The 11,628-nt window shown below is 43.1% G+C and overlaps 1 protein-coding gene across 1 annotated transcript; it reads left to right on the forward strand.

Moving 5' to 3' along the window:
- The first annotated feature begins 619 nt into the window (after window positions 1-619).
- LOC136480324 (F-box/LRR-repeat protein At3g59190-like) lies at window positions 620-1,295 on the forward strand. Its single transcript, XM_066477906.1, has 2 exons — window positions 620-736; window positions 814-1,295. The coding sequence occupies exon 2, from the start codon at window positions 846-848 to the stop codon at window positions 1,293-1,295; it is 450 nt and encodes a 149-aa protein (XP_066334003.1). The 5' UTR covers window positions 620-736; window positions 814-845.
- Window positions 1,296-11,628: the final 10,333 nt, after the last annotated feature.

Genomic DNA, 11,628 nt, shown 5'->3' on the forward strand with positions numbered 1-11,628 from the left:
TTTGAGTTTTTTGTTTTCCTGCCGATCGTAATGGAACATTCCCTATATTATGTAGAACTCGCATTCGTTGTTCACCGTCGATTGTTATAGGGTATCAATTTGCACATGATCAACCTCTAATGGGGTCTTGTGTGCCCATCTATTCTTGCCTTGATGCTGTGTCTCGTATACTATTTTCTAATCACATAGCACATTACGCTATGTGATTAGAAAATAGTATGCGAGACACAGTTACATCTGCGATTCCTACAACAACGTGCGGAGTATTCTTTTAGTTTCTAATCATAATGAATGGTTCAATCAAAAACTTAGAGGCCTTTTTTTTTTTTTTTTTTTTGCTATTTCCTTTGGGAAATGGACGAATGATGTAGCAATTAATAGCGGAGCACGGCCCACGAGCCCACCAGGGAGAGGGTCCAAAGTCCAAAGCCTCCAAAGACCGTCTGGGTGAGCTGTCAAGTCTCTTCACCTCCCCCAAGTCATCATTAATAATTAATTAAAAAAAAGGAGTAAAGAGTCTACCATTTCTCGTTTCGCGGGCGAAGTGGAGTCAACGAAGGTCTGGCCGTCTGGGATCGTCTCGTTCTCGCGCCGCCGGCAAGTAAAGAGTCTACCATTTCTCGTTTCGCGGGCGAAGTGGAGTCAACGAAGGTCTGGCCGTCTGGGATCGTCTCGTTCTCGCGCCGCCGTCTAGTGCCGGCAGCCGAAGCAAGGAGCAGCCCAGTATTGCGTCGAGGTGAGGTGATCCTAGATTCCACACATCTCCTCTTCCCTTTCGTTCTCTGCTCATCTTTCCCATCGCCGCTTCCGCAGAACCTCTGGACGCCGGCGACCTGTTCGACGGAATGAACAAGAAGGCGGCGGGAGCTTGCGGCGAGGACCGCATCAGCGATCTCCCCGACGGGGTCCTCCACCACGTGCTCTCCCTGCTGCCGGTGCAGCAGGCCGTGCAGACGTCCGTGCTCGCGCGCCGGTGGCGGCACCTCTGGAAGGGCGTGCCCGCACTGCGCCTCGTCGGCCCCAAGACGCGGTTCGCGACCGCCCAGGATTTCCACAGGTTCGTCAACCGTCTCATCGCCGTCCGCGGCCATTTGCCCCTTGTCAGCTGCGAGGTCGAGGCGTGCCTGACCTGGGATGATTACGCCGGTGAGCCTGAGGAGCCGAGCCGAACCTGTACTTCGACTCGTGGATCCAGTACGCGCTGGCGTGCAAGGTTCAGGTGCTCAAAGTCGTCGGCGACGTTGTTGGCTGTGAATCAGAGCTCATCGTGCCTCTTGTCTCCCAGCACCTGGTGAACCTGAATGTCCACCATGTTTGTATGGAAAAAGATTGTGTGGATTCTCTAAGCTGTCCAGTGTTAGAGGAGTTAAAGATGAAGGAGTGCAGCCTTTGGGTGCGCAGCATGTCGTTTCCATCGCTGAAGCGTCTGTTCCTTACTGAATGCAACTTCCCTGTGGATCGCCGCGTCAGTATTTCGGCACCTGGTATTGTTTCACTGCGCCTTCTTCAGTGTGGAGGCAAGACTCCTTTGCTTGAGAGCATGCCGTTGCTAGAAACCGCGTCCATTGACCTTTCCCGCTATGAGTGCAAGGATAAGTGTGGGGGATGTATTGATGAAATCTGTGAAGGTTGTCATGGTTATCCTGTTGGGAGTTATCGGAGCATGCTTCTGAATGTTCTGTCCAATGCTATAAATTTGGAGTTGAAGGATCAACCTGAAGTGGTATGCTTCTTGCTTCCACTTATATTCTACTCCGTATCTACTGTAACTGTTATTTGCTATATAGTTTTACATGGATAAACACAAACAACTTGCTTTTTCATTATCACACATTGCTGCTGTCTCTGTCATTACTTGGCTGTCATACTTCCCATTGTTTCTTTCTGATGATTATGATAGATTATTGTTACTATCTGTAGCTGTCAATTTTGTACACCACGCAATCTACAATTGTTAGACAGACTGGTTCTTGTCAATTTCTTTAGGAGTTGATAGTATCTGCCTCTATAGTCAATATATCACTGTTTCAGATGCAAAAAAGCTTAGGAAGACATATGGGTTATGAGCACTTCTCATTGCATTTGCATAAGTCAAAATTAGACATTAACTATTGTACATTTGTCCAATCAAGCTCCTGTACTATTGATTGCTTGATGCTAGCCATCAACTTTTTATTTTTGTTAAAGCGCATCATTGGATCATGCAATTTCATTATATAATAGGATCCTGACTACGCAAAATGAGAATTTAGATGCTTAAGGTGCGGTTCTGTGTATTTGTGACGCTAAAATACCAACCAAGGTTTGTGATATTTTTGCTACTTGTGTAGTATATCTACAAAAGGTTTTTGGAATGTTGCCCCATTTTTGGAAGATTGAAGACTCTTTTACTCGACATGTGGTGCAGGCATGTTGACATGCATGCACTGGTTCGCATTCTTCAGCACACACCAATTCTTGATAAGCTTACACTTCAGCTTCGTAGTGACAAGGTAGAGTTTCTGGATATATGTTACCACTGTACTAATGAATGTGCAATGTATACTCTATTTATCTTGTATGTCGTGTCCTGTAGAATCTTTTGTGCGCAGGCCGAGGTGAAAGAAAACATATTCGAATAGAGCAATCATTTTCTTGTCCACATCTTAAGGAAGTCAGCATAGAATGTGAAGAGAAACTAAGGGTCAAGGATAAGGTCAGGCAAATTGTGAAGATCTTGAATAGAAATGGCATACTTAAAGAGCAAATCACTTTCAAGAAGCTCCCAAGGCCAGAAGCTTATAAGTTAACTATTAGCGTTCTTTATGCTTCATACTCCAATTAAAAAAATTGGAACCTTGTTCCTATATATTCTAAGCTGTAATTACTCATCAAGACATCAAGTAGAGCACATAACAACACCCTTTACAGTTACATCCACTATTCAAAATCTATATTATTCTTAGGTATGAACTGTTGTAGTTCAGAACTGTTATTATCTCACCAGGATTATAGTGTGACTAGTAGTGGAATTATGTTTCCATGGTGCCTTGGTGACTATAAAATCTGCACCCTGATTAATTGCTGAGGAAACAGTAGCTGTTCTCATCTTCCAATCCAGTTTACCTCTTCCATAGTCTATTTCCTCGTTTCCATTTTATTAAGGACCACCAATTGGTGATTGTGTTTACTTTTCCTGAGCCTGAGACGGATTTGCTGGTCCCGGATTGATGGTAATGCTGCCATCTTCTGATTTCCCTAGTGATAAAGAGGAAACTAGCATGCCTGCCACTCTTTTTACTGAATCAAAATTTTTGACTTACCTCCAGGTTAACAAGAAATTATGTAAAAAAACGTGCATATTGGGATGCATGTCCTATGATTCAAAAAATCTATCCGAGCAATCAGAAATTCCTACTTGATCAATGAATGTGTCATATAATATAACTGATAGTATGTTTTCATTTTGGTTCAGTGTATCGTCAGGTGGCTGTGTCACCTAGGGCCTTTGATGACAACTGGTCGGGTGGCGAATAGGCGGTGGTGTTTGGTCGCGATGTTGATCCAAGGCTGTTATCTCATTCTCCAAATCTTTTGTAATGGTGCATCCAGATGATGAAATGGTTTTTTCTTCGAGTCCCACACCTCGATCAGATTTTTAGCAAGATTGACACAAATGAAGACGAAATGGTTGTTGCAATCACATAATCATAATTATCGAATAATCTTAACGAAAAAAGAAGCATAAAATTAAAAACCAAGAACACATACTCGCAGTTGTAGGCTAGAAGTATGCGGGTTTTGTTCTTCATCGTGAATTCATCGAAAACAGCAATCAATCTCTATTTTGAGTCTTCCACATCATATCCATGGAGGCCTAGACATGTCCTCTCATTGACTCACAAGGGGTCCGAGAAGCCTATGTAATCCCATTTGCTTTTTAGAATGTAAAATTTTGCTATACACCTACATAAAATCATGGGACGTGCTCAAAAGTTAACAATTTGTGTCTCAAGAGAGTAGTTAATTGTAATATCATGCGTGTAGGGTACTTACATAGTCCACAGCGTCAACATTTGAACATCGAGAGAGCGTTTCTGGTATAGCTGGAACAAGCACTCCCACTCGACATTGAACTTCTCTTCTTCAGGATAATGGAAAACTTGTGGTGAACGGATAATAACCTCAAAACCAAAGTCGTCCGTCTCTGTTGCTTGAGCCATGTAATATTCATGTAACTGGCGCATATATGTTGTCAGATTTTTATACTCATGATCGGGAACCAAAAGATTGCCCCTTTTATACTTCATTGTCGGTGTTCTCGTCCCTTGTACATCATAATAGATGTTCGCGGCCTCTTCCATGGTTAATCCTGGGTTGTCTTCGATGTACTTCTGTATGTTCCTTAAATCTTTATTGTGTATTTCTTCGTATCTTGTTGTAGCGTATTTATTCTGTGTTTGCCTTTCGAATTCGGACTTCAACAAAAACGAAGGCGGTGAGGCACAGAGATTGAAGAAACTAACACAATCTTTCTTCGAGATGTGTGCTGTAAATTTTTCTTTCATCAAGGTGGCAACGCTGCCACTGAACGGCCTTTTTCTTTTTTGTTGGTCCACTTTGGGAGCATTAGCGACCGAATCCAAGGACCTTTTCTGCCGAGGATGTCCTTGATCTTGTTTTGGGCTGAGGTGGAGGAGGAGGAGGAGGATGACGACGAGAATTCTGTTTTCCTGGCGCTGATGAAGATGGAGGAGGAGTCTTTTTTCTCGGGGCGGATGAAGATGGAGTCGGACGAGGAGGAATAGAAGGAGACCTCTATCTTCTCGGGGGTGATGGCTCCGGATGAGGAGGGGAGTGATCTCTGTTGGGAGATGGTGAGTGATCATCACGGGTGGGTAAAGTCTCGCAGTCGTCCTCATCATCAAAGGACAATTGATGGTCAAGCTTAATGAAGCGCTTGCATCGGGCCACTTGAGAGCCCTTGTTTTGACCAAGTTTCGGCCTGTCTTCCACTACGGGGTACTCAATGGGTATCTTGTTATACTTCTTATCAAGTATTCTGTCAATGGTGACGCGAGTGTACCCCTGTGGAATTGGGCAGCCATTAATTGTCTCGTCTCCCATAGGCTAGGCATGGCCAACCGCCACCTTGTCCCTTGTCCATTCCTGACAGATGTACAACTTGACATTGACGGGTTCAGTGATGCCGTCCACCGGATTAGGCACATTCGTCTCTTCTTCGTCGAGCGGGGTCAATCCACAGCTGCTGCGACCCCTAAACTATGGGCTAAAGGCAGTAGGAGTAGGGTTTTGTGGTACTCCTGAGCCCTTGGACAGCAAAATTTGCTCGACTCGCGCTTCAATAGTCATCTCAATCCGTGCTTCCATTCTGTCTTCCATCTCTTTTAGTCGCCTCAAATACTCTGCTTCCTGTTTCGCTCTACCCCTCGAGTGGCTTCGGTAAGTGTTAGATTCTTGGGGGAATGCTAGTTTCCAAGGAACAACACCAGTTCCTCTAGTGCGACCAGGGTGCTCCTTGGTTCTGAGTGCTTGGGTGAGCACGTCTTTCTCCCTATTAGAAGTGCGAGTCCCTTGCCTCACCTCCTCAGTTACCTGGGAGATCCTCTAGATGAGTTTGCTCATGGGTTCATTTGTGGAGCTAAAGCTCTTGTCCTCGGCATGCCATACATTTCTCCCCATACAGTATATTACTGATCTAGGCTCCCAATCGGCGGTCTCAACCTGAACGCCTTCCTCAGCAGGTGATCCATCTTTTGAAGTTCTACTTCAAATTCTGGCATCTTTTTGGCGTAGCCACGAGAGTCGAGATGATGAGGATTCATCGCTTTCTATGAGTTCTCCTTATTCTTCCTGCTCAGTTCTAAGTACTCATTGGATAACCTGTATTCCTTGGAATCCTGCCAGAAGTCCTTCTGCCTGCTAAACTATCCACCATCGAAATCTAGCTCTTTATTTTGGAGGATAAAATTCTTGTACAATGTCCCCTTGAAATTCTTGAAGCATGTCCCCATGATTTCTTTTGCTTTTTCTTGACTAACTCCCTATCATACTCTCTTGGAAAAGTGAAATACTCTGGGATCTTGACATCCCATATGTAATCATTCTCACTTTTGGGAACCCTCCATGGGTCATCATCTTTCCCAATCCACTTCCTGTACCTAATCGGGATGAAGTCCCTAACAAGTAACCCGAGGATAGTCTTGTATTTGGTCAAAGCTATAGGCGGTGAGAGTGGATCCCCAAATTCATTGAACTCAGTAATGTGCCAGTGTACATTCCTACCAACATGAATCTTTGACATGCCTCGCTTGGATCTAGCCTTCTTGCTACCCGAACCCTCTGGCTCCTCGGCCGGCGGAGGCTCCTACTAGAGACACCAAGTAAGCTATGACCCTCTCAATTGATTAGCGTGTGTGGCTACATAGTCACATGATACCAAAGTTACCTGGCCATCTTGGTCATTTTGACCCAGATCGAGCAGGCCGAACGGGGTCCATGGCTGCTCGTTCTCACCGTCCTGATTGACACTGTCACCGTTTGTCGGATCATGCGGCTCTCCCGTCCCAGCGATATCAGCCACTTCTTGTTGCCGATCTGTTCTTCGGTGACGGGGTAACAGGCGACAATGAGTCATGGCTGTAACACGATCATTGTTAGTTTTAGATGCGGACAACTACTAATAGCATATGTTCATATATATATATAATATGTTTAATGCAAAGTATAATAATAAGTCCACATACAACAAAGTCAAATAATAGCATATGTTCACCTAGAACAATTCATTGTTTAATTGACCACATACAACAAAGTCCACCTACTATTCTATGAAACTAAGCCTACATCAACTACCAAATAAGAAAAGCAATGACCATAGCTATAAATAAAAGCATGACATCTTTCCAAGACCAAGGAGCAATTCTCCTAATCTTCACATCTCCGGCGGGTGGATTCTCTTCAATCTCCAGTGCCAGCGGATGGCTATGGTTTGCATTCATTGGACCATAGTAGGCCGGTTGCCCATGGTTTGCAAGGTAGGCCGGATGACTATAGTAAGCCCTCAAAGCTTTAGCTTCTGTGTTGTACTTTTTTTGCAAATTACCAGGGTAGCGATTGACTTGAGCATAGTAATCTTCCCAGGTTTGATAAATCCTAGGCATGTGACCAACATGCACTACATACCATGCCATGGTTGCCTATACATTTAAGTAAATTAGGCATGTGGTAAGTGGTAATAGTAACTCACTGAACTAGGGAAGCTTAAGAGTAAGAACATTGTTCGGCAATACATTGTCAGTATTGCTCATGTGCAAGATGAATAACCAAATTCTTCATTGCTCCCAATAGTCATATTATACCGATTGGTTTATGAATTTTGGAGGAAGCTAAAATTGACTTATATAGTCATATCTGAATAAAATCCACTTATTCAGGTGTCACCTATCTATGTCATGTTTTACATTGCCATTAGTATCTAAAAAACCTCTCATTGATGCATTGGTAATCCACACATTGTTATATCAAAATCTACATGAAACATGAGGCTATGGATACCACCGCTCTAATGAATAATATTTGTAGGTATGTCAATGGGGCTTTTGTTGTAAAAGGGTTGATGAACAAATAATAGAAAACCACATCTTCTAGGAAATTAAAAAATCAACCAGATGCATTTTTGGGGTGCTGGTGCATGTCTGTGCCATTGAAATGTATCATTTCTTCTCCTGACTAACAGAGAGGCGAGAGCACACAAATTTGTACTTGAACATCAAATACGTAGCTACAGTGTTTGTATCAAGATCACACAATACATCATCATCAGTAATCATCTAAAATCTGCTAGAAAAAACTATCTTAGTAAGGATGCTAGAAAGCTCATAAAAAACCAGCAAATGCTCTCCGAAGTCACAAGGTAGTTCTTTATTTTTCGTTCCAGACATTTAAAAATTGGATGCCTGGGATTCTTGCCTGAACAAACAAACATACCCTAACAACATCATCAATCTGGGCATATACTATCAACTGTCTTAAAAAATATAATACACATAGGAGTGGATGTATTAGAACTAATTTTTCCTAACATAGTGTATATTTGTCACTTTCTTCTTGTCCCAACCACTCCATGTTATGCCATCTTGTCACTCGGTCACTTTACTCATCCCGTGCTCTATCTAGCAATCCATGAAGCCACTGAGGTCCCTACTTTTTTCCTTTACCTAGCATCCGAGCCTACATGGTCTAAGGAGACCACTAATACATGGAAGATGGAGTTGAAATGACCATGATTGTACGTGTGATGTGGGTGATACAAAAAATCAGCAATGTTACTAGCCATAGGTGGTGGAAGGTAGGAACCAGGAGGGAGAAGCGCTACTATGAGGCGCTAACACCGTGGGGCATTTCATCAAACACATAGCGGGCAATGAGCCACACACTCACCGTGGGGGAGGGAAAGCAGCTATCTGCATGCTCCTGAAGGCCTTGGTGGTGGGAGTGCTCCTGAACGCACTCACTGGGAAGGAGGAGGGGCATGGCCGGCATCGTGGACGACGAATGAGAGCACGGATGGTGCGGTGCTCTAGCTTGGGGCGGTGGACGGCGTGGGGCGGTGCTCCGACATGGGGCAGTGGATGGCATGGGGCGGTGCTCCGGCGGCGCGGGGGGAGGGGTTGGCGCAGGGTTGAAATGAATTTGGATAATTTCAACCCGTGCCTCTTTTATACCAGTATCTCATCACTACCGGTTGTAAGTCGAATGCAAGGAATAAGAATATATATAAATGTAGAATGCAAAGGAACATGAATATAAATATAGATCAAATGAATATAGATAGAATATTGGAGAAGACAACATATCAATACCATTGACAAATGCAGGAGCCATGACCAAATCACGTAGAGAGAGTGGATTTCTTGAGAAGTGAGAGTGAAACGTGAGAAATGAGACTGTGAGAGTTCATGGGTGGGTGGGATCGATGTATGTGGCCGGCGGTTTATTTTATAAAGGGGGGCATGGACATCACTGCCGGTTTTTAAGTAGAGCCGACATTGAAAGTTAATATCACTGCCGGTTTGTAAGTAGAACCGACAGTGAAGGTGCATATATGTAAAGGATATATTTATTTAGATAGAACAGTGGGAAAGCTTTAACAACAATGATATATTTATTTAGATAGTAATGAAATACATCAAAAAATAATAAAAATATTACAAATAAATTACATATACGTTAACAAAGACCTTACACTAAAATTCCATATATGATAACAAAGACTATTTGCGTACAGGTCAATGTTATAATCAATGTGTATCAATACATTATAATGTAACCATCTCAGTAGCATTCTTCTAGCACCAACTAGGGGCAAACAGCAGCACCGAGGTGGTCTACGAGCTATACTGGTTGGAGACGACAAGGTGGCATCGATGAATCCGCCTTGTCTGTACATGGCCTTTTTCTAGATGCGCACCGCAGCGTATGGCTCTGTGAACCTTGTGGCATCTCCAATCTTCGGCATTGCACTATCTTCAGTAGCATTCTTCTAGTACCTCTTGTGTGCACCATTTTGGTGGACTACGACACATAACGATATCTGTGGTTTGTTGTGAGAGGAAAACATTGTATCATGGCTGATAAGGCCTGGCTGAAACCAACATGCATGGAGAGGCTAGCTCCTGGTCGAGGGCCATTTTATAGGGGCTAGCAGTCATGGTACATTTTTATTTCTGAACTAAAGTTGTCGGGGTAGGTGGGAGCAGTGTTTCAACTGTTGTGGTTAGTGGGAGCACTGTTGGCATGTGAGGAGCATCTACACATCACTGTCGATTTTAGTTTAAAAACTGACAGTGAATGGGGTACACACTGTCGGTTTTGCTTGTAAACCAACAGTAATGGTGTACATCACTGCCGGTTCATTCCCCAAACCAGCAGTGATGCGGTGTAACAGTTAGGTGTTAAGTTAATTGTTAAGTAGGATAACTTTTCGTTTTATTTCGAACTTCTCCTACTGGCGCAATAGTTAAGACCCCTCAACTTAGCCCCCGAGACCCGTGTTCGAGTCCTAGGCGGCAAAATTTTTTTGTTCTATTTAATAAATTATTAATTTACTTTAGAAATAGCTCATCACTGCCGGTTTTGATTGTAAACCGACAGTGATGGGGTACATCACTGTTGGGCCATTCTTCAAACCGGCAGTGATGTGGTGTAGCAGTTAGGTGTTAAGTAGGATAACTTTTAGATTTCTTTCAAACTCCTCCTACTGGCGCAATGGTTAAGACCCCTCAACTTAGCCCCCAAGACCCGTGTTCGAGTCCCAGGCGGCCCAAATTTTTTTGTTCTATTTTATAATTTATTAAATGAATTTTCTCTGTGCACCTTCTTTCTTCATGGCCTTCTTAGCGTTCCTCTTCATCTTGGCCTGATCTAGTGACTGGAACAGTACACGCATCAAGTAAATGGATCACTGAACAGTCAACACACAAGCCACAGGCATTCCCGTTCACATCTCTAGGAGCACATACATCAATGGACAATGAAGGTTGGAGGAGGAATGGAGCTACTACACATTTGCTCAATGCCGACTGTGGGCTGGTCTCCTTCGAGTATTGCGAGCAGGGACTACAAACTGGTTGGGGACCAATGGCACTGAGGAGCCGTGGATCCCTCACTACTCACTACAAAAAATCTGGGTTTGTATGACAAATTGAAAATGTCATGGTAAATATAGGATTTGTCATAAAAAGAATCTTATGAAACAGTAGCGTCATGCCAGTCGTCATATAACAACCGTCACAAAAGTACCTTGTGACGATAATATGGAAAACCATCACAAAATGTGATGACCTTTTGTGACGGTTTTGTTGTGTTGTCATATATTATTGTCATTTAATGACGACTATAACTGTCACATATTGGTTGGTCAACTCGTCACCTAATACATGAACCGTCACAAATTGTATGTTAGGAGCGCTGATTTAGACTAGTTATTGTGATGACACGGTAACGTCATATATAAGTGTGCAGATTTTGTGACATTTTCATTGTGTCTTGTTATGTATAGTAGTTAGAGACATCTTTAGACAACTGTAGGATGTCATAAATTTTCCTTTCATTCGATGATGAACATGGCAGCCATATGTGCTAATTCAATGATGAATGTCACATAGATCTTTCATCACAGCTCATAAAAGCATACACATATCAGCCAAGCCATCATCCACAACATTCTTATCATACCTCATAAATCATACATAATTCAGCCAAGCCATCATAGACATACATTCTAGAGCATAATATAGTGCTTGTAGGTTCAAACATCACAGAGTTCCAGGTTCCACCACATAGGTTCAAACGGTTCCACCACATAGGTTCAAACATACAAACAGATTGCACATAGGTTTGAACAACACAGTGCACAAAGTTGCAACAGAGAAAGTTTGGTGTTCTAGCAAGGTAGCAAAAGCTTAGGCAACGACATCATCAACAGAAACTGCATTCAGACAATCCTCAATATTTTTAGAGTTTCAGCAAAGCTCGTAGTGCATTAATCTCTTCAAACTTGGTATGCATCCCCTTCACTTCTTCTTTGGTCTAGCGCAACAAAATTTGGGGTTCTTCAAGTGCTGC

The sequence above is a fragment of the Miscanthus floridulus genome, chromosome 9, assembly GCF_019320115.1.
Source record: "Miscanthus floridulus cultivar M001 chromosome 9, ASM1932011v1, whole genome shotgun sequence".
NCBI lineage: Eukaryota > Viridiplantae > Streptophyta > Magnoliopsida > Poales > Poaceae > Miscanthus > Miscanthus floridulus.

Bases quoted from the DNA above. Each gene is read 5' to 3' on its own strand.
- LOC136480324 (XM_066477906.1), top strand. From the start codon at position 846: ATGAACAAGAAGGCGGCGGGAGCTTGCGGCGAGGACCGCATCAGCGAT.